We start from the raw sequence: 24,024 nt of genomic DNA on the forward strand, positions 1-24,024 counted from the left end.
ACAGTGTCCCAGCTTTTTTTGGAATCGGGTTTGTAAATGCCACAGGGGGGTATAGTATGATCTAATAAAAGGACAACTAAATGGTAATGAGGAAGAAAATTATGACCCATATCCCGATGAGCATAATCTGCAATTTCAAAGTATCCACTTGACTCACTTGTCAGGAATAACATGCTAAAATGTAAATTTTTGTTGCTATTCTAGTTTTCTGCATGTGTACTACAAATTTTATTGTTAAAAGTGACAAACACCAAGGTTTTGAAGGAATAAGTACTAAACACTGTACAGATTCAGCGGCGCTGCCGATCAGCTCTTGCCATATCACAGCGAGCATCATTAGAGGAGAGAGAGAGTAAGAGGACCAGTGGGGGGATGGTGATAGAGCAAGAGATTGAAGAAGGGTGGGCTGAAGACTGTATGTGAGAGAGAACGAGGGAGGGGGAGGTAACGAAGAACCGAGACACACTGAGCCAGTGTAGCAGGAATCGGCACAGAGATGCCGAGGGTCTTTCCATGAAAGCATAAACGCGCTCACGCACGCATGGGTGATGAAAGGTAAGACATACGGGGGCGTTCTCCCTTTTGCATGCTGGGTGTATAATCCTCTCTGTAGACAGAGTGAACAGCAGGGAGAAAGGATTCAGCACTTAAAAGGATCTCAATATCCAGTGATGCATTTTTCACTGGCCACATTCTGTGATGGACAGTTACGGAGAGACTCCGGGATGCATGTCTGCTGGAATGAGGTAGAGGGATGCTGGGTATACCTTAATATTTCTAGGATTCCCTTTAGTTTATCACAGTAAATGCATTCAAAGAGCCTTACTGAATTAGGTGAATTGAAAAATAGTGATTTAAATATTGTATTTAGTGTTTCCTATTTTGTTCCTTTTAGATAATTTTGTGCCATTTTGAAGGTATTCCCTTGCATCTGTGATTTGTATTGTCATGACTGTGTGTGTGGATCAGTTGTTACCCACATTATGGGTTTTAAGAAGGTAAATGACTCAATAAATATAACAAATAATGACTTAGTGACAACATAAAAATCCAAAATGTTTTATATAAGATGTAGGGGATAGAAAATATATATATTTTTCTGCATAAAACCACTAGAAGTCAATGAAAAGTCTACAGCATGTGTGTGTATGTACAGGCACGATCATATGCAACCTGTCAACTAATGAATCTGCTTGTACTATGTTTTTCGGGTCCATATGCAATATTGTGATGTGTTTTTGATTTGATGGACAGGCTGTTTTCTGATAATCTGCTGAATTTGAATGAATTAGGCTCTATCCCATAGGGCTCATTGACTCCTGCTGATGTCATTTACGATAATCTGCTCCAAAGAGATTTAATTTGATGTGTTTGCTTGTAAAAGCATTTACATTATGTGCACACACATACACATACCAAAAGAGAGCTAGAGCTGTCAGCACTAATGGTGGCCTTTAGCAGTGCGTGATAGTGAAAGAGACAGATGGTGGCAGAAGGGTGGCTGAATGACCTTGTCCCCCAACAGGGCACGTTTTCAGCCTTACATGAATCATTTCTGTAAGGGCGAGAATTTGGCAAAAGAACCACTGTTCCTCTGGAGAAAGAGAGAATGATAAAAGGTCAGACAGAGCAGGCCCAAGGTCTTCAAACTGCAAACCAAAAGAGACCATTGGCAATTTAACATTTGTACCATCCAGGTTTTGTGTTTTGGATTGAGGTGGGGTGGCACTTTCTATTTCCCCAACTGTATTTTCAAATGGTAAACTGGGCTGTAAAGTATTAGTAAGATGACTCTGATTTGAGCATATGTCTTGTGAGAATCTTCTCAATGCAGTTGCTGCATGTGAGGAAGAAGGAGGGAGACACAGAGCAGTGTAATCTTTCCATCACGCACGTCATAATCAGAGCAAAAGGGGCAGAGAAAGATACTTCTGGGCCTTTAAGAGAATCAGCATGGATTAGAGGGCTTTCAGAAAACCAAAAGTCCGTAGTAAGGTTACAGCTGGTCTGGTACAAGCCGTACCAAAATTTCAGATCATGAAACCCCTCAATATATCTTCTCTTGTACTGAGGGTTTAGGCTCCTGTATGTGAAATATACAACCTTCAGAATATCTCTTAATGCATTGTTTGATTTGTTGCCTGGCTACATGGTTTAGCAATACACGATGCTTGCAATCAGACTAAAATCCAGCATTTTTAGACTAGGTTAAAGGGAACTTCTTTCTTTAGTGCAGAGTATACTATTTCTTGTGATGTCTCTCCAGGTGAAAAGCAGTGGTAAAGTATTGATTGTTGTTGCCATGGGGATTATTTCCTAAGAGACTCGTTTTCGAGTGAAGTGATCATATTTCTACTTACTTCACTCATTTACTGTGAACTGTGCAGACCACCAGAATCTATCCTCTCTAAAGAGAGATGCTTATCTAGACTCTATCCTGATTAAACTGAGATGACTAAGTGTAATTTAATTTATTGCCATGTCTAATGACTAAAGCTTTCATTCTCCCTCTCTCTTCTCTTTCTTTCTCCTTGTTTTTTTAACTGCGTACATTTTTATCTCATCTTTTTTTTTTTTTAAACAAAATAGGCAAAATTCCACCATGATAGTTTGCTACTTCACAACACAGCAAACCTCACCATGCAAACAGCATTGATATTTAAAGCCATTTCAAATGAAATGATCAAATGAGCATAAAATATTATTACCTTCTAATTGTGTCATACAGGATTTGCCTCATTGATCTGATGTGCCAAATAATTATTGAACAGCTATTTACCATGCAATCTGTAGAAGGGAACTGTTATAACATACTAACGTTAAGGGTTTCCTAAAGCTGGCTTGTGCCATTTTTCTCTATCAGGCTTTTCAGATGAGCCCATATTTTGAGTGACCTGAGAGAAGAGGAGAACAATTTTCTTGCATCTCTGTCTGTTTCATGAGCAGCCATGCCTGTTCTCTCACCTACCACAGGTACATCATTAAGTAGATGTGATTGTAAATTTAACTCACTTGATAATCATAATAAAAGAACAGTAACTTCTTCCTCATTAAAAAAGTACATGTAAAGAAGTTTAAAAAAATGTTTGAAATATCTATTAAAAGCTGTTTTACATGAGAAAATGTTGCGAATACATGATCAATCTAAAATTGGTTTAATCCCCTTATGAAACATTATATTATGAAGCAGATTTGCTTTGAAGCAATCTTTTTGTTTAAAGCGCTATATAAATAAAGGTGACTTGACTTAACAGAACAGTTTATGAAAAGCCTTTTTCAGTACTATTGGCAAATTAAAATCTTTGTTTTTATGTGCAACCACAGTTGCACTAATAGGTGTCAGTAAGTTCTGATGTGTTGGTCAATACAACAGCATTATTATTATTATTATTATTTTTAAGTATACAGACAAGGAATAACTGTACAAACTGTAAAAATTTTAAAGTATGATTTTATAATATAATAATTTTGTATCATTTTATCTTGCAGGTTTACATGAGATGCTAGCCCTCCTCACTTCCCAGCTTCATCCAGATGCTAATCATAAAGAGGACATGGTTTTCCTCAGGGAGGTCTTCAGTGAGAGGAGCCTCAGCTATCTTATGAAAGTGCGTAAAGCAAATGATAATGTCTAACATCATCCTAATATTGTTTTGGTGAATGATTTTCCATATGTACTGACCTTTCATGCAGATCCATGAGCGACTCAGGCAGTTCCAGCTCCAGAGCCCGACCCCAGTGCTCCACAGCGCATCCTGCCTTGCCGAAGATGTAAGTGGTATCTCTTCCTCAATTGTAAACAATCAAAAATCTTCATTCTATATCTTATGACTTAATACTATAATATATATACATCCATTCAAAAGCCCTTCAAAATGTTTTTATTTTTATTTTTTTATGTTTCTGAAATATTTCAATTTTGCTGACCAAGACTGCATTTACTTTATGAAACAAAAATGTAACATGTAACAAAAATACAGTAATATTGTAAAATATAATTTCTTATTATTTAAAATAACTGTTTTCTATTGCAATATATATACTTTTTATGTAATTCATTCCTCTAATGACAAAGTAGAATTTTCAGCAGTCTCTACTCCATTCTTCATGGTCATGTGAGCCTTCAGAAATAGTTTGAACATGCTTATTTGGAGCACAAGAAACATTTCAGATATATATATATATATATATATATATATATATATATATATATATATATATATATATTTTTTTTTTTTTTTTTTTTTTTTTTGATTCTTTCTTTTCTTTCTTACGATTTTAGCTGTACTAAAAATGTTTCACATTTTTTGGTTTCACATTGGTCTTGTGGTTTGAATCGACAGGTCACAGAGGAGCTACAGAACGGACCACTGGAAGAAGATGAGAGAGAACTATTAACACTTCTTACTGCTCCACATGTGAAGGTGCAAAACCCACACTTGTGCACTTGTCTTTGTTGAGATTTTCTTAACTGTCGATTATCTTGGTTCATGTCTTTGTGGTGAATTTTCTAATAAATCATCCACTGATGATAAATTTGTCCCTAAAATACTTATGATATTTTTAGAAATAAATTCAGATGCACATTAACACTTGCCCCTTTAGATCCTACTAATCTGTCAATTTGAAAGCCGCAGCATCAGTATGCAAATTCTATATCAGATATGATGCTGACACAACAAAAGTTAAATCAGTATTTAAAATAAATTTAAAGTGATTAAGCTTAATTAATTTCAGTTTGATAGTGTGCAGCATGACAAAATATAATCAGATGACATTTTACTGCCTTCTAATTAGACTTGCTCATTTCCATCATGTGCCCCAGGCATTCCTCTTCACTTTTTTTATTTCCATTCTCTGTCAACCTATCTATGCCTACATGCTAATTCTCTCTCTATCTCTCGCTCTCGTAAACTTTTGTTGCGAATATTTTCTCCATGACCCATCAGGCAGTTCTAACAGTACATGACATAGTGGCGCAGAAGAACTTTGAGCCTGTGCTTCCCCCTTTGCCGGATGATCTAGATGATGAGCTAGAGGAGGAATCAGTGAAGATTGTGCGTTTGGTGAAGAACAAGGAGCCTCTTGTGAGTTTTAGGATTGACTTTTGTAAAAAAAAAATTTGAATAGTATTCTTGATGTACTGTCCATCATCATTAGGACGTGCAAAATATAGGGTTGTATTTAATTTGTGCAATCAATTTTGTCTCTTTAGGGTGCAACCATCCGCAGAGATGAAGTAACTGGGGCGGTAGTGGTTGCTAGGATAATGAGGGGCGGGGCAGCAGACCGCAGTGGTGAGTAGCATCTTAGTCCTTCCCCTTGTCAGCATAAAATTTGATGTTGTTTTTTTTTTCTCTGTGCAAAGGGATTTGGTTTTGTTGTTTTTTTTACACTGTGGATGGACAACAACAAAATCTCTCTCAGCAGATTTGATGTAACATAATCTGTGATGATGCAATCAGGAGCCATCTAAGTAAAAAAAAAAAAAAAAAAAAAAAAAAAAAAAAAAAAAAAAAAATATATATATATATATATATATATATATATATATATATATATATATATATATATATATATATATATATATATATTGTTGAATCTATAAAACCTATGACAGACAACTCAGTTCTCAACAGAGAGATAAAGAGAGGAAATTGAATAACCATTTATTAAAATGTTATAAAAATAAATTGAGAATCTCTCCTGTTAAGAGATCCAAAAGGACATTTAGTAAATTATACAACAGCAACAAGGGGAGACTGTAATCACAGTAGAATCATTATTTTTTATATATTAATAGCATTCTGAGCAGCGGATTTTTCTTATCACAAGCAAAATATTGACTAAAATCCTTGAGATTATGCTTTGCTTTGGGGATTATAGATTAAACTGGAAATATACAGAGCAGATTTTATGGTTGCCATGGAAATTCTGTTGAAATATGACGTGTACCATGCAAGCTTGGTTGTTCTATTGTATAATGACATTAGTATGCAGTTTAAGCTTAAAATGTGTTTTATCAGAAAACCATGTTAAAGAAAAAGTACAAGATAATCAAGGGGAATATAATGTATGATCAGTGCAATTGAGAAAAAACCCTCAATTTAAAAAAAAAAAGAAAAACAAAGATTCATATAATCTAAAAAAAAGAAAAAAAAAAAAAAAGAAAAAAAAAAACATTCCCACCACCAGGGCAATAATTAAGAAATTCCAGTCAACTGGAAGTGTTATAAATCAGCTGTGGGTCTATCTTGTTTCAACAATCAAGGATGGTTTGAGTGACCAAAAAATCTCCAAGAATATCAGCTGGAGAATTGTAAAAGTGAGTTGGGTTTGGGGGTCTGAAAGTCATCTACATCACCACAAATTGGAAGGTTTTCAAGAAAATAGCCTCTACTTTCTTCCAAAAACAAAGTCATGTGTCTTCTTCACTTTGCCAGACTTTACTGGAACTTCAAATAAGATGTGGTTCTATAGTCTATAGATGAAACCAAAATAGAGCTTTTTGGCAATAAACACCAGAGGTGGGTTTGGCGCACAAAGAGAGAAGCCATATGGAAAAAAAAGTACCACATTAAACATATTCTCCAACATCATCAGCCATTATAGGAGATGGCAGAGTGCTGTTATCTTGGCAAAAAGAGGCAGCACAAATTACTGACTAAAAGGGTGTCAATAATTGTTTCCAAAACGCAATAAATGCCATTTTTTAAACAAAACTGAGTGTCCGCCAAAATCAGTATGGTTTCTGGTAATTTTAAGCAAAATGCGATATTCAAGTTATTAGGACGTTTTCTCCCTTTTTTCCAAACCGCGACAAGCACCCTCAAGTCTCCCTCTTTTGCAGAATCTGATATATCCACTCAACCAATCACAGGGCACCATTTCACACACTCTAGACAGTAACAACCAATCACAGTGCACCATTCCACGCACTCTAGAGAGTAATGGCGGCGCTTTGAATGAACTGCACATTTTATTTTTATTTCTCTACTTTGTATTTTGTGATCAAAAAACAAGGGCTGCACTATAATTCGCATGTGATTGTAATGCGCATCTAATCAGTAAAGTTGGTTCTGTGCTTAATAGTACCGGTAAACCTCCAACACAAGCTTTTAGATGGAGTAACATTTAGTACACAAAGCCGTAGATCACTGACAAGCTGCGCTATATTGAATTCATTAAATGAATAACATTTGATTATGAATTCCAGTGTTTTTATTAATGCCATTTATGTTTTTGTTAATACAGCACATAGCACTAGTCAACTAAATGAGTTCCTGTGGCTCAAGTGGTAGAGCATGGCGTTATCAAGGTTGGGGGTTCGATTCCCCGGGAACATATGATAGGTAAAAATTGATAGCCTGCATGCACTGTAAGTTGCTTTGGATAAAAGCGTCTGCTAAATGCATAAATTTAATTTAATTTAATTTAATGTAAATTAATGTAACATGGCAAATATGAATGCACTTTTGGAAGTTAAATGTAAGGGAATAAAATTTTATAATAACTCTTTGAAAATCAAAAATGTTATGTGAAGGTTTGAAACATAAAATAGTGTTTTTCATCTTGCCACTTTCTTGGTAAAGAAAACTACTTTTTACTAAAATTAATCTTAATGGATTTATTGCATTTTGGAACCAAACTCTTAATATATATTTAACAAAATATATTTGTTTTTGATGTGTTTGCAATTTTGTTTTAAATGAGAGCACAGTTGTTGTTGTTGTTTTAGCAAAAGATCTATATATATATATATATATATATATATATATATATATATATATATATATATATATATATATATATATATATATATATATATATACACATTTTTTTATCAATATTCTTTTAAAATATATAGTGTATTGGGTTGCACTTTATTTTACAGTATGTGTACTTACAGTGCAATATTAATAAAAGTGTATGAAATAGAAGTATTTTACACTTTAGGAACCCCCTTTATTTTGAATGCACCATGATAACTGTTCACTGAATTCTTCTTCAGGTCTGGTACATGTTGGAGATGAGTTGAGGGAGGTCAATGGAAATCTAATTATACACAAACGTCCTGAGGAGATCAGTCAGATTCTGGTGTGTTCACTCTTCCGCTGTTGTTTTTTCTAAAGCGGAGTCATTCCAATAAAATTCCTTATCTGAAAATGCACTTACCTGATTTAGTGTCCTTTATTGTTTACTGGGATGCAGTCTCAGTCTCAGGGCTCGATCACTTTGAAGATAATCCCTGCCATTAAGGAGGAGGATAGATTCAAGGAGAGTAAGGTGAATTTAAGCACTTTATTTGAATGTCATAGGACACAACACATAGCAACTGCTTCATAATATGTGTGCAATGTTATATGTTATTTTATTTTGTTTCTGCCTTTAAGGTCTATTTAAGAGCCCTGTTTGATTACACACCATTTGAAGACAAGGCTACACCCTGTCAGGAGGCAGGACTGCCTTTCACACGTGGGGACATCCTGCAGGTAGTGAGCCAAGATGACCCAACATGGTGGCAGGCCAAAAGAGTGGGAGATAGCAACCTGCGTGCTGGACTCATTCCTTCAAGACAGTTCCAGGAGAGGTACACAACATAAATTTACCCTTATTATTACCATATACACCAGATGTCTCAAATATCCAGTGGTGGGGAGGCTGATTCTTCAGTAATTTACTTTTGTTTGTGTACATTAATATTAAGTTTCTTTACTCATTTTATGTAGATTACATAAATGTTTGATGACTAATTAAAATGTAAATGAAATTGGTTATATTAATTGGCTAGTAAAGGAGAGGGAAATACATTCTTGACCAAAATTATGTAGCATTATTTTACTATCCGTTCTGATCTGTATTTTTTTTTTTTTTTTTTTTTATCAAATCAGCCTCTTTCTGCAGTGTTTAATGGGCTGACATATTAAAGGAATAATAATAATAATAATAATAATAATAATAATAATAATAATAATAATAAAAGCATCAGAGTAATTAATGTCTGTAGGTAAAATAATAATTTCATTTTGAATACATTTTTAAAAGGCTCAGCCTTGTCTCCCTGTGACAATCCACCACTATAGGTCTTCTGAAACAAAGTGTTTGATTTCTCCTTATTGTAATTATATTTCGACTTTTTGTCCCAAATCTGCAGACGACTATTGTATAGGATGAAAATGGGGACGAACCAGAGCCCTAAGTCACCTAGAGCATCACCATGTAAGTTCTCGGCAGCTACTAGGTAGCTAATAGAAATACGGTACCTACTACTTATCTAAAGACATTACCTTCTTGGAAATATTTAAATAAACGCTCTGTAACTGCAGAAATTATTTAGCAGACAGCTGAATATCTCACAGTGAGTATAAGAATATGGGTATAGAATAAACAAAGATGGCCAATGTACAGTGGAGATCAAAATTAGGGAACAACCTACAATTTCCTAAATTTCAAGGTCACTGCTTATATTTAAAATGATCCTAAAGATAGAAGGGCAATTTTTTTTAAGCATATTTCATTAATTAATTGAAACACAATATAAAAACTTAAATAAGATGTTTGAAAACTGCAAAAGATGCCTGGTGCTAATTTCCTTAATTATATGACAAACCTTATTTAACTGGCAGCATTTCTCTAATTTTCACTGAGATTACAAGATGGTAGCCTGCCCTAAGTTGACTGAAACCCTGCAATAGCAAGATGTCCAGATAAAGGTCAAATGAAGGACCCTTTCAGCCATCGCAAGAGCAGTTGGATGTTCCTTGAATATTGTTGCTTTACAATTACACAAATTAATTAAAAAAACACTAAAAGGCTGGTGTGCCATGTAAGACAAATGTACGAGAAGACAGGGTAATGCAGAAACTCTCAATGGGGAATGGGGAATCTGGGCAACACAGCTTGATTTGCTTTGCTTGTAAGGATCTGTTTCGCCACATTTAAGAGAAGTCGGACTGAAAGTGTACTCTGCAGTGCTGAAGCCACTCATCAGCAGAAAGAATCAAAAGGCTAGACTAACCCTTGGTAAGGAGAATCTTGTTTGGACAGAGGAGAGCAGGTCCAAAAGTTCACTTCAGTGATTAGAGGAGGTTACATTTTTGGGGTCAAACTGTTGAAAGACTGAACACGAGTGTGTAAAGAAGTCTGTGAAAAGTGGAGGAGGAAGTTTCATGGTTTGCGGGATGTTTTCTTCAACAGGAGTTGGGCCTCTTAAATAAATACGTGGCAGGGTGAATGCATATGTTTATCAGAAACTCCTTCAGCAACATGTGGTGCATTCCATGAAAGAATCTTGCAATCAGCCTGCAATTTTCCTATAAGACAATGCCACTGTAGCACTCAAAACAGATTCCGTCAAGCTAAGAACACTGAAATAAGGAAATAATTGCTCCAGACATGCTGATCTAAACCCAATTTAAAATCTCTGAGAAATCCTTGGTGATAAAGTTATAGCTAATAAACCCAGTCCAGTTACCTAACTGTGGCAGAGACTGGATTTTGATCTCCACTGTACATATTTTACCCAGACATATCACAAATGACAATATTTTCAAGATTCCGTATTCATTTGCTTTATTCATGTTTCAGCAATTGTGTTTGTTTCCTTATTCTGCTTGCCTCAGGGGACCAAACTTGTGAAAAAGGTAGGTGATTTTTGTAAAAAAAAAAAATATATATATATATATATTTACCTATGAAATAAATAGAAAGTAACATTTTATATTATAGTATCATGTTACACAAAGTTAGTATAGCAGTAATAATAAGTTATGCATAATTACTAACCCATTTCCAGAAAAAAAAGAAGATTTATTTTAGATTAGATTTTTACATGTACCTTGTGTTTCCGCTTCCTCTTCTCTAAAGCAGAGCAGCATGGCCTAGCCCTCTTTGCTGCCTTTTCCTGAGGGCAGGGTTTATCTGGGTTTGTTAAGTCACGAACCCGGGAAGTAACTTGTTGTAGTCATTAAACTGCCAGAATTTTAAAATATATATATACAGTGGGGCTCGAAAGTTTGGGCACCCCTTGCAGAATCTGTGAAAATGTGAGTAATTTTCAAAAAATAAGAGAGATCATACTAAATGCATGCTATATTTTATTTAGTACTGTCCTGAGTAAGATATTGTGCATAAAAGATATAAACATTTAGTCCACAAGACAAAAAAAAATGCTGAAATTATTAAAATAACCCCACTCAAAAGTTTGGGAACCCTTGGTTCTTAATACTGTGTTCTGTTACCTGATGATCCTCGACTGTCTTTCTGTTTTGTGATGGTTGTGCATGAGTCCCTTGTTTGTTCTGAACAGTTAAACTGAGCAGCGTTCTTCAGAAAAATCTTTAAGGTCCTGCAGATTCTTCAGTTTTCCAGTATCTTTGCATATTTGAACCCATTCCAGCAGTGACTTTATGATATTGAGATACACCTTATCACACTGAGGACATTTGAGGGACTCAAACACAACTATTTAAAAAGATTCAAACATTCACTGATGCTCCAGAAGGAAACAAGATGCATTAAGAGCTGGGGGTGAAAACTTTTGAACACAATGAAGATGGCCAAATTTGTCTTATTTTGTTGAAATATATTTTTTTTCCATTTAGTTCTGCCCTTCGTAAGCAACAGAAGATACTTGTATGTTTCCCGGTACACAAATTAAGTACAATTTACCTTGATCTTCAAATTCCAAAGTTTTCATCCACCAGCTCTTAATGCATCTTGTTTCCTTCTGGAGCATCAGTGAATGTTTGAATCTTTTTTAATAGTTGTGTTTGAGTCCCTCAAATGTCCTCAGTGTGATAAGGTGTATCTCAAAATCATAAAGTCACTGCTGGAAAGGGTTCAAATATGCAAAGATACTGGAAAAGTGAATAATCTGCAGGACCTTAAAGATTTTTCTGAAGAACGCTGCTCAGTTTAACTGTTCAGAACAAACAAGGTACTCATGCACAACCATCACAAAACAGAAAGACAGCCGTGGATCATCAGGTAACAGAACACAGTATTAAGAACCAAGGGTTCCCAAACTTTTGAGTGGGGTTATTTTAATAATTTCTGATTTTTTTTTTTTGTCTTGTGGAATAAATGTTAAAATATTTTATGTACAATATCTTACTCAGGACAGTACTAAATAAAAAATAACATGCATTTAGTATGATCTCTCTTATTTTTTGTAAAATAAAAGCAAAAATATTATAAATCAGATGAATTAGTAATATTTGAGGGTATCATGAATCATGATTGCGTATAAAAAGCATCCACTAAAGTTTCAGTGTTTGCAAGCAAAAATGGATCATGGCTTACCACTTATCAAACTTATAGGGATAGTTCACCTGAACATTTTTTTTTTTTTTTTTAATTCTGACCTTATTTACTCACCCACAACTTGTTCCAAACCTGTATGAGTTTCTTTATTCTGTTGAACACAAAAACAATATTTTGAAGAATGTTGGTAAGCAAACTGTTGATGGTAGCCATGAACCAAGTCAATAGCTACCAGCAACTGTTGGTTACCAATATTCTTCACATAACATAACATAACATAACATAACGTAACATAACATAATATAATATAAGATAACGTAATATAACATAACATAACATAACGTTCAGAAATGTTCTGTTTTGATTTAGGTTATTTTTAAAACCTCAGCTTTTTATACAGGGTTTGGCCATGCGCCCACACGCAAACGCAGCACAAGGTCACTGAAAATACCCACAAGGTCACTGAAGGCACAAGGTCACTGAAACCGAACATTTTTTAAAACGCCTGCAATGGTGAAGTTTTTCAAAAACTCTGGTTGCAGTGTTATCATTTAGATGGCAAAACCGGAGTTTTGGGCTTGTGAACTCAAAGAGCCTACACTGTTATCTCCACCCACTGGAAATGTTTCCAGGCTTCTGATTGGCCAACATGGCTTTATGGTTCAGATTATATCGCCACCTGTTGGTTTGACATGCATTTGACAGTTTATCATAGCATGCATTTGCGTTTGCATGTGGACAGAGATTTTTTTTTTTCTCTCTCTTTTTAAACGAACGTAGGAAAGCCTCTGTTTGTAAAAAATACACGTGTACATGTGGACATGTGGACATGGCCTTAGTTTTCTGCTCCTGTTTGCCTTCCTGAGTTTACTATAGTTACTAATAGTCATACATACAATTTCACTCTGTTCCTTGCTGGTTATTGTTTAGGTGTTGTGCTATGTTTACTTCAGTGATCTTCTGTGTTTCTTCAGTGAGGATTTATAGTTAAAAGTCTTTTGGAACTTTACTCATTTGTCATGAGCTTTTATGTAGCACCGACACGTTGCAATAATATCACATTATATAATATATTGTAATGTCATGTAATATAAAATGCATTCAGGTTTAGAACAACTGAACCTTTAATGAGAGAATAGTAAAATGATTAAAAAAAAAGCAAATAACCATAAACAAGGGGTGCCCAAACTTGGTTCTGGAGGGCGGATGTCCTGCAGAATTTAGCTCCAACCTGCCTCAACACACCTGCCTGGAGGTTTCTAGTATGCCTAGTAAGAGCTTGATTAGCTGGTTCAGGTGTGTCTAATTTGGGATGGATCTAAGCTCTGCAGGACACCGGCTCTCCAGGACAGAGTTTGGGTACCCTTGCCATAAACCCTTACTCTATAGTAAATATGTGTTGTTAATTAATATTACTCAGTACTTATTTGTACTGTAACAATGACACCTTAATATAAAGTGTTACCTAATGAAATAGAAATATTTGTAAATTATTTTCAAATCAATTCATAAATCTATAAAATGGGTATTTTAGGTATTTGTTACTAATATGTATGTCTAAGCAATTATAAGAATTCTTTAAAATGTGTAACTACGATACTCTGAATACCCAGTACAGATGCTGAAATCCCTTCGCTCAGTGCTTGCTGCTTTATTTTGCTGTTGTGGTTCTCTTGGCCTCTCCAATAACTCTTTCCTATAAAATGTCCTTGTAAAGTGTGATCCCCACTGATTCTCCTCTCCTGCCTGTACCCTTTAATCTATTGTGTTCTCCTGAACCACCCACCAACCCTCCAGAGGACTGTGACAGTGAGGGCAGTGTCAGTGGACAGCACATAGGTGAGAGCTGACACCTTACACACTGAATGAACTCCACATGGCTTTGGCTTTGGATGATGCTTTTTTCTGTGGTGTGGTGCGCTTTACATATCATCTGGTTTTGTTGTGAGTTCTTCAGTACACTTCAGCACAGAGCTTATGCGCTTGGCACATCCTAAGTTCCCAGCCATTGGTCACATCTTGAGCCCACTGCTCTGCTGCCAGCTTCGGACAACTCCCTCTTTGAGTTTTAGTCTCAGTGGTTTTTAGTGTGTGCTTTTTGCTAGGAGGAAGATTGCCATATTGATGCACTTACTGTTTATGTTGCTTACTGCTTAAAGGGACAGTTCAACAAAAATAAAAATTCTGTAAATTACTCAGTCTCATGTTATTCACTTGAGCCTGTATGATTTTCTTCTTTCTTAAAACTCCTTTTTCTCAGAATACTAAAGCCTTTTTCAATCACGCAATGTTACTGCACGGCCATTGGTTCATGCAGTGTATTAAAAATGGGCCAATGGCTCAGCAGCGGAGCTGCACAAGCCTATGGTAGCACACCCACCAGATCCCACCAATATAGGCAGGAGATCTGGCTTGAGCTTGTGTCTCCACTCCTTGATTCGCCTGATTACCTGTGTAATCAGGGCAATCGGGGGAAAGACATAAAGGAGGAGGTTGGGCCTGTCATAGGCCAACACATCATTGCCATTTGAAAAGTAAAATGGGCAGTAAGAGTTGCCTTCCGATGCAAAGAGGTCGACCTCTGCATGCTGAACATCTCACAGATTCTCTGAACCATATGCTGGTGGAGCATTCACTCTTCTAAGGGGATATTGCTGCGGAACAGCATGTCTGCTCCCTGGTTCAACCTACCCGAAACATGTGCTGCTCTTAGCAGAGATATTTGGCTGAGATACAACTATTTAAAAATATTCTAGTTTAAAACTATTTGAAAATATTCCAGCGACTAAAGATCGGTTTTGTGGTCCAGGGTCACATATGACACCACTGTCATGGTGTCTGAACGGAGTAGCACGTGGTGTTCCCTTAGGTCTGGCAGAAAGGAGCAAATTCCCAAACATACTGCCATCATTTCCAGGCAGTTAATGTGAAGCTGACTCTCCTCCTTTGACCAATGGCCTTCCCAGAAATGATATCCGTTTGCTGGGGGACAGCACGCTCTTGGCAAATTTGACCCTGAGTCCCAGGCACTCCAAGTGGCTGAGGAGTAAGAATCTGTGGTATGATATCTCATTCTCCAACTGGGCCAAGATGAGCCAATTATCGTCAAGATAATTCAGGATGTGTATTCCCATCTGTCTGAGCAGGGAAAGAGCCGCATCCATGCACTTTGTAATAGTGCGGGGAGCTAGGGACAGTCCAAAGGGTAGGATTGTGTACTGATATGCCATTCCCTCGAAGACAAATCTCAAGATTAGCCTATGGTGGGGGGCTATCTGAATGTAAAAGTAGGCATCTTTCAGATCCATTTAAAATAACCAGTCCCCTGGGTACTATGGCTGTCAATTTATTTATTTATTTATTTATTTATTTTTTGAATTTCGAATTTCTAATATTTGTCGAATTTAAAATAAAAATCCACATTCGAATGAAAAATATTTTTGCGCAGATGGATGCCCGGCTGTCCGCGAGCCCCCTTGGTGACGATAATTACATTATGCAGACAGTGCGCGGATGCGGGTGGTTAAATTATACTTTGGCAGTTTATCAGTGGTGCACGAGATGCGATGACAATATAAGTGTCATTGCATTATAATGCTTTTGTTAACCTATACAGTTGAAGCAACTAGATGCAGCGCTGCTGCGATGTTCATTAAAAAAACTGCGGAAAAACAGAGAACAGAACGCATATTCACACAGAACGCATATTTCACTAATATATAGAGAGGGATATCTTCTATCACCATTGCATTCATGTTTCACACAACAGAGCCACATGTTTAGAAAGCCATGTAAAATTAAGGTTTTAAATATATTAAAAAACCTATCTTGAGACTTTATGGTGAGTTTTTCCCATTCCACTGCATCTCATGTTTTAATGAAAAACTTTGTGTGATTGGCTTTCACCCCTTTGTATTAAAGGTCCTATGACATGAAAATTTCACTTTCTGGGGTTTTTTAAGTTTAATATGAATTCCCCTAGCCTGTATATGGTCCCCAAGTTTCTAGAAATTTGAATCGGTGTAAATCGAGATTTTTCTATCTTTCTCTGCCTTTGAGAAAATGGAAGCTCAACCAGGCTGATCTTGAATCTCCTCGTTGTGACGTTACAACGAGAATTGTTACCTCCCCTTTCTCTGCTTTGCCCGCCCAAATATTTACATATAATTCAGTCGCAATGTCAGCAGTCAGCACAGGCGTTACAAACAAACTTTTATGATATGGATTCGACAGCACCGCCACAAACAGTGAGTAACAGTGTTCATTAATGCCTGATCTGTGATCAGTGATTTCTGATGGGTAGCTAATCATTCAAGTTCACACAGACTTTCTTTCTAAATCGTTTAATACTGTTTATGCATCAGTGAATCAAGCCAGTGACTAAACGATCAACTTCACGTTGTTTCTCTTAGTAGCATGAAACAAATCTGTTCAAAGAACGCTCGCTTTTTTCCGGAGCATGCCCAAACTGCCGTTACAATGAATGACGCTGTTATGCTGCACAGCGGAGCTCTTACTGTATTCATGTGTTTGCTGTTAGCTGTGTTGAAAGCATTTTGTGAGAAAATGTGTTGCAATAATGACGAGATCACTGCATCCACGCGATAAACAGACTCTGTCTACTCAATGCTCATCACTGCAGCCTTTCATGTGATGGGAAAAGATCGAAAAAATAATTATATAATCAACAAATCCACGATTCGTTAATCTCGACAGCTGTCTCGACAGCTGTAATAGTATATATATATATATATATATATATATATATATATATATATATATATATATATATATATATATATATATATTTGAGAGGGGTTCCACATGAACGCATTTTGAATGCAAAGATGTCAGCCAATAACAACAGTTGTGGTTTACTCGGAGTCTCACAGCAGACACGCCCCTTCAAACAGAGCATTCAAGCCAGAGGACTAATATCAGGATCTAAAAATGCTTTTTATTTCTATATTTTAAATGTAAAAATTATACTAACAATATAAGTACACCTAAGGAAACATTAAAAATAATTTAAAGAAAAGGAAATAAGCCATGTCATGGGACCTTTAAACTATGCATGCACACATTATGCTGTTTTGTTTATAGTTCTTTAAGCTACTTAATTATAATTGGTTTATAAACATTATTTTAAATATTATGCACTTTTTTCACAGTCATATTTTCTTATGCTTTGAATAAACGTGCATTGCTAATATTTTGCCCAATGCACCCTCTTGTGGCCTCAGAAGAGAAGCCAAAAGCTTTTCTTTACCCTAACTGAAATTATGCATTTTAAATTTGAACATAATTCGAACATTGACAATATTGAATTGCAAATTCGAATTGAGTTTTTCAGACATTTAAGCTGCTTAAGGGATGGTTAGGTCGTGACAAGAATTTGACCCCTCCTCTTCCTGTCCTGTGGATCAGGTTGACGCTGGAGGCGCTGGATCCAGCACTACCTTGGGCCGGGGTCCTTGGCACTTAAGTAACTGGTGGTGTTTATCTGAGCGTGAGTAATGTTGGGGTGACTGGCTGCAGTCGCAGAGAATAGAGAATTTTGGCAAGAAGTGTTACATTGCCTGGGACGACTTCTGTACAGCAGTGAAGCGTTCTGCAAACCCTTCAACCGCAGGTCAAAACTGGGCATCGGGGGAGACCAGAGAGTCAGGGAAGGGGACCTTATCCACATCCTTGACCATAGGTGGTGTTCCAGCACTACAAGGCTGGTCATGGATCTACTGATTGCCTAAGCCATCATCTTAGTGCCATGAAAAGCCAGGTTGGTTGCGCTGCATAGCTCTTTGAAAGCCGGTCCCGTCTGGTACAGACTCGTCCATTTTCTGAAGAACTTGGGAACCTGGAGGATAGCCATGGAGTGAAGTGGATGGGTGGGTATCCTTTTGCTTCCAGCCGATGGCCGTGGGTGGGCAGAGATGTGCAGCCACTGACTCATCCAGGGGAGGCAGTATATCATACCCCTTTTCTTTGGTACAGTCAACTGTAGTGAGGGGAAATAAAGAGGAGGCATACATGTGGGCCGAGTTAGGGGGCATGCCAAGATTTGGTGATCTCTTCATGGACTTCTGGAAAGAATGGAAAAGCTTGTTGTCGAGGGCCTTTTCGGTGCCCCGGCAATAATCCATTCATCCAGGCAGCTACAGATGGAGTCCACTGGCTGAGGCCAGTCAAAACTCAGCTGTTGCAAAAACCTAGATACAAAAAAGTTTGGCGTCCAACCATACAGCTGGCAGCACTGGGCTCTGCAGACAGCAGGGGGCAGAGGCAAAAGACAAGCCCACCAACTCCTCCTCATCTGAGGCAGCCAGAGATGCAGTTGTCCATGGCGTCACACTCACTTCCACCGAATTAAATCGGATCTCTCTCATAGTGTGAAGATCTCTAATATCTCCGATATTGTCCTTCCTACTGGAGCTGCTGGACAAGGGCCATTCCCCTTCCACACTCAAGGTCTATTTAGCAGCCGTAGCAGCTTCACATGCTCCTATAGCTGGCCTGACGGTGGGTATAAACAGCCTAGTTGTTTGCTTTTTGAAAGGGTCTTGGAGGCTCAGGTAATCTGAAGATCGTATGGCTAAGTGCACACTTATATAGCCAGATGCCCCGCCCATATTGGCAGGCTCTGGTGGGCTGTGACGCCTTAGGTTCATGCTGCTCCGCTGCCGAGCCATTGGTTAGTTTTTAATACACTGCACCTTTCAATGGCCGTGCAGTTACACTATGTGATTTAAAAAGGGTTCAGTATTCTGAGAAAAAAGCAGTTTTTTCTCCATATAATGAAAGTTAATGACAACCTGTGAAAACATATACAAGCATTCTGAAGTCATACAGTAGATTTGTACAAGTAATAGACATTGAGAAGAATTTTATCTCAAATGTAGACCTCAGCATATTCAAATTTCAATTATTTGTCATGTTATATTCACATAAACTTTACACATTGGCATTTATTTCTTGACATCCCAAGGCCCTATTCATCGTTAATTATATGGCAAAACAACAACAAAACAACAAGGTGGAACAAAGGTGTGGAAGTGCATTTCGACAACATAAGAAAAAATCTAAAGTTATAATTATGACATAAAAAGTTAAAATTACGAGATAAAAGTCATAGTAATGACATAATTTGAAATTATGTCATCAATATGACAAAAGTAGAAAGTATAACAAGGTTGAAACTATGATAAAATATTTTTAATTATGTTGAGTTATGTTATGACTACATTTTTTGTCAGCATTTTATCTTATATTGATGACTTTTTATTTCAGTTATGACTTTTTATTTCAGTTATGAGTCATTGTTAAATGTTTTTTCCCTAATACACATTGGACACAATTATTGGTACCCCTAGAAATTCTTATGAGTAAAATATCTGTGAATTATATTCCAATGTATATTTACATTTTTAAATAAACCAGTGTGATTATGAACATGAAATTATCCAGCCATGGCTTCCTGTTTCATATAAATATAAATGGTAGGGAAAACAAAGGCCAAATTCCCTTAATCATCCATCACAATAAAAACTAAAGAATATATTTCTGATTTGCAGCAAAAGATAATTGAGCTCCACAAATTAGAAAGTGACTTAAAGAAAAGAGCTAGAGCAGTAAAAAAATTGCAGTATCCACCATCAGGGTAATAAATACGATTATTAAAATGTTACAAATCTGCCTGGAAGAGGACATGTGTCTATATTATCCTAATGCAAGTTGAAGAGGAGAGTTTGAGTGTCTAAAGATTCTCCAAAGACCACAGCTTGAGTCTCAGGGACAGAAAACCTTGAAAAAAAATGTAAGCATTCAAACATTTAAAAGCACCTACACCACAATGTTCTCATCCCAAAAAAATAAAATAAAATAAAATAAATAAATCCCCAGCTTATTCTGTTGTCAGACACACCTGGGAATTCACATGGAACTGGCTTATATGTTCAGATGTAACAAAAAAATTTACTTTTCACACAAGAATTAAAAGTACCCCATGTGTACACTGAAATACAATATACTGCTGTATTTTTGATGTTGTGGGCCTATATTTCTGCTGAATATTCTGGACATCTTGTTTATATACATGCCATCTTTAATTATATATACCAATAGATAAATGTTTGGATCTTCCAACTGGACAATAATCCAAAAACAAAACTTAAAAACAACTCATAAATGGGTCACATGGCACCAAGCAAAAAGCTTCTGCTATAGCCATTCCAGTTCCCTGACCTCAGCCCTATAGAAAATTAGTGTGGTGAACTGAAGAGAAGCATCATCATGGAGCTGGGAATGTGAAGGGTCTGGATGAAGGAATTGTCTCTGATCTCTTGTCAGGTGCTCTCTAACCTCATCAGGCATTATAGGAGAAAACTCAGAGCTGTCATTTTGCCAAATGGAGTTGTCAAAAAGCACTGAATAAAAGGGTATCGTTAGTTGTGTCCAATGTGTATTAGAGAAAAACATTTATGTCTTGATATTTCCCCCCATTTAAAATTCTTATTCTCCAATGAAGACTAGATTTATGTGATTTTTTTAAATAAAAGATCTAAATTATTAACAGTCCAGATTTAATTTCCCAAGCCTTTTTTGATCATATTTACCAAGGTTGCCAATAATTCTGACCATGGCTGTATATTAATCTCATAATAGCAATGCATTATTTTTTCCTTGTGTAGTGGAAATGGGCTTTCACAGTCACAGAACTTATGCACGTATGACATTTTTTGGAGAACTTTTCCTATAAGTATGAACAACAAGTGCACTGCTATTGCCAGGGAACTATTGCTTTGGGCTAATGGCTCACACAAGCTTTGGCATGGTTGATAGCTCGTAATAGTCTCTGTAGAAATATGCTGGATGTGTGATGGTCTAACATTAGTTGTAGTTTCTCCAAAGTGTAAGGCGGTGGCACCGTCCTGTGGTCAGGCCTTTTCCTGGGAGTTTTACTCAGGTACCATGTTTTCTCATACTTGTAAGGTGAATAGATGCATTGCTGCTTTTACATATTCACTGCATATACAATTTTACAAAGCAGATGAATAGCATGTTTCTGTTTTCCCCTGAGATGCAGCTGTTACATAGAATCAGCAGCAGTGTGAGAGACATAATATTTTTAGTCTGGAAGATGCACCTCTTTCCATCCTTGTCTTTTTGTCTAATCTTTGTGTTCGTGAAATTCAGTCAAGTCTATTTTTGATCTTCTCTATGTTTTAGATGTACTTTATCTATGTTGATCTATTGGAAAATATTTCTGCTCTCACAGCTGGTCTAAGGAGAAGCTTCAGACTAAGCCGAAAGGATCATCAGGGTTCGACCAAAGAGTCTCGTCCAGCAGAGTCCACAGAGAGTGAGTTTTTCATATATGAAGAGGTGACACTATATCAGATGAGACCACAAGACAAACCAAGACTTGTGGTGCTGATAGGTAAGATTCAATGGATGTCAGTACTTTCTAAATGAGTCATTCTTTTATTGACCTTCACAATCTCATCTCCTTTTTTTTCTCTGCAGGATCTCTTGGTGCTCGAATCAATGAGCTGAAGCAGAAGGTGATTGCTGAGAATCCTCATCGGTACGGTGTTGCTGTGCCACGTGAGTTTCATTTTTCCATTAGTCCAACATTAGAGACTGTGACTGTGGGAGGTCCTGGCTGATACTGTACATCAAGAAGCTGAATCAAAGTAGAACCTACTTTTGGTTCAGATTCATGACCTAAGGCTTCTATTTTTTATTTTTTTTAATAATATATTATACTGTATTTATTCTATTAACTAATATTAATAATATCTCTAACAGACACAACAAGACCCAGGAAGAGCCATGAGAAGGAAGGTGTAGAATACCACTTCATCTCCAAGCAAGCCTTTGAGGCTGACATCCAATCGAATAAGTATGCTATATCCAATTATTTTAATAACTATGTTGGGTGCACTTTTGGTCAATAATGTAACACATTTGTTTGCCAATTTATTAAAGGCATAGTTCACCACGAAAACCTAAATTACCATCTGTTGTAACTGCATGGCAATTTTCTTCTTATGTGTTCTGAGAAAGAATCAAAATTATACAGGTTTGGAACAACATGAGGGTGTGTAAATGAAAATGAAAATTATCCCGTAAATAGAGATATTAAATTACATTTTGCTGTTATTTGTATTGACACAAAACATTTATTGTGTATGCCCAGGTTTATTGAACATGGTGAATATAAGAATAACCAATATGGGACAAGTCTAGAGTCAATCCGGAGTGTCCTGGTGAGAAGTAAAGTGTGCCTAGTAGATGTTCAACCTGAGGTAAATAGAATATTTTGCCATTGTAATTATTGTCAGTATCAGTTTTTCTCAATATATCTGATTCTGAGCTCTGGTCATATGTGATGTGAAGTAATACATAAATGAAGTAATTTAAATAAATAATTAACTGCAGCGAACTTGTAATCATAATGAATTTTATTTGCACTGAAAAGTAATCAAATATCTTTGATAATTTGATAATAGCCCCCTTTGTTTTACATGGCACAATGTAAAACAGGTTTACAGGTAGATTATTTTATAATAGTCATGTTATAAAATCACAAATCGCTTTGGATACAAGTGTTTGCTAATAATACATTTTATAAATAGTGATCTCTTGCACCATGGTAATGTTTCTGTTCAACCTAATCTGGAATTGAATCTCCAACGACATTAGTAGAGACACTGCCCTTGATTTTTGTTGAGCACATAATAAGAAACCATGCTAATATTTATATATTTTTTACTATAATTCTCAGGCTCTGAAAATTCTCCGTACAGCAGAGTTTAAGCCCTATGTGATTTTTATAAGGCCACGCATCCCTGAGATTTGTCGGCAACGTAGCTCTCCCACATCACCAGGAAGGGGTGATAATGGACACATCACAGTAAGCCTGATTTATATCACCATACTACTCTAATGCAGCTAGTAAATCCCTGTTATTTAACTCTTATATTGTACAGTCTATGTACAGTCAACAAAATCTTTCTCTTTCTCTCTTCTGTTGTGAAAAGGATGAAGACCTGCAGGACATGAGACAGTCTGCCGAGCAGATGGACCAGCAATATGGCCACCTAGTGGACAGGGTACTGGTAAAGGAGGACTCTGCCAGTGCCTGTGTAGAGCTGAGGAATATTCTGGAACGACTCGAGAGAGAGCCGCAGTGGGTGCCTGTCAGCTGGGTCCGCTCTTGATCCTCCCTCCTTCCTTAAATTCAAATGCTCACATATGGTGTAATGAAAACATGTATTGAACCTCTCTGCCTCTTTCTGAGTCTGCTGCCAGTTTCCGTTTCATCCTGTTCGACTGAAGAAATACAAAAGCAAAATACAAATGTCAGCTGACTTGTTGAAACTGGGTCTGTTGTACTGCGCTAGTATAAGACTTTGCATGAAAGTAGCATTGACAAGAAGAAATGTATCATTAATAGCTGAAAGAATTAGTTTTCTGTGGAAAAAAAATGGTTGTCCTTAGTTCTGTCAAGTGAGCTGCACAAAAAAAAAAACATCAGATGAGGAAAGCATCACTTGAATGTGAGGACAAACGCTGACTCAGGTTCCCTTTCAGTCGGTCACATTCGACGTTACAAAAAGGGAACTCGCCTGAGAGCCCAATCACCTTCGAGTGGTACAAAGGTATATAGTGGGTATAAAAGGAGCAGCGCGAGCAACTCGCAATTTTGCTTCGGAGACGAGCACATCGCTTGCTGCTTTCACCCGTGTGTTTCAAGCA

The 24,024-nt window shown here is 36.8% G+C and overlaps 1 protein-coding gene across 5 annotated transcripts; it reads left to right on the forward strand.

Moving 5' to 3' along the window:
* The first annotated feature begins 382 nt into the window (after window positions 1-382).
* Window positions 383-23,797, forward strand: mpp3b (MAGUK p55 scaffold protein 3b). 5 transcript variants are annotated; one of them, XM_026222782.1, is made up of 20 exons: window positions 383-555; window positions 2,864-2,973; window positions 3,490-3,608; window positions 3,694-3,771; window positions 4,344-4,424; window positions 4,950-5,087; window positions 5,216-5,297; window positions 8,012-8,097; window positions 8,212-8,286; window positions 8,394-8,590; window positions 9,155-9,219; window positions 10,623-10,643; window positions 14,062-14,103; window positions 21,155-21,226; window positions 21,539-21,700; window positions 21,787-21,867; window positions 22,072-22,165; window positions 22,463-22,571; window positions 23,051-23,179; window positions 23,307-23,797. In XM_026222782.1, the coding sequence occupies exons 2-20, from the start codon at window positions 2,949-2,951 to the stop codon at window positions 23,484-23,486; spliced, it is 1,836 nt and encodes a 611-aa protein (XP_026078567.1). In that variant the 5' UTR covers window positions 383-555; window positions 2,864-2,948; the 3' UTR covers window positions 23,487-23,797. The 5 variants fall into 5 exon arrangements, with proteins under 5 accessions (XP_026078567.1, XP_026078569.1, XP_026078570.1 ...); XM_026222784.1 differs by having other exon boundaries at window positions 21,161-21,226; XM_026222783.1 differs by lacking the exon at window positions 383-555 and adding an exon at window positions 607-746.
* The last annotated feature ends 227 nt before the right edge of the window (window positions 23,798-24,024 follow it).

This window comes from Carassius auratus, chromosome 37 (genome assembly GCF_003368295.1).
Source record: "Carassius auratus strain Wakin chromosome 37, ASM336829v1, whole genome shotgun sequence".
NCBI lineage: Eukaryota > Metazoa > Chordata > Actinopteri > Cypriniformes > Cyprinidae > Carassius > Carassius auratus.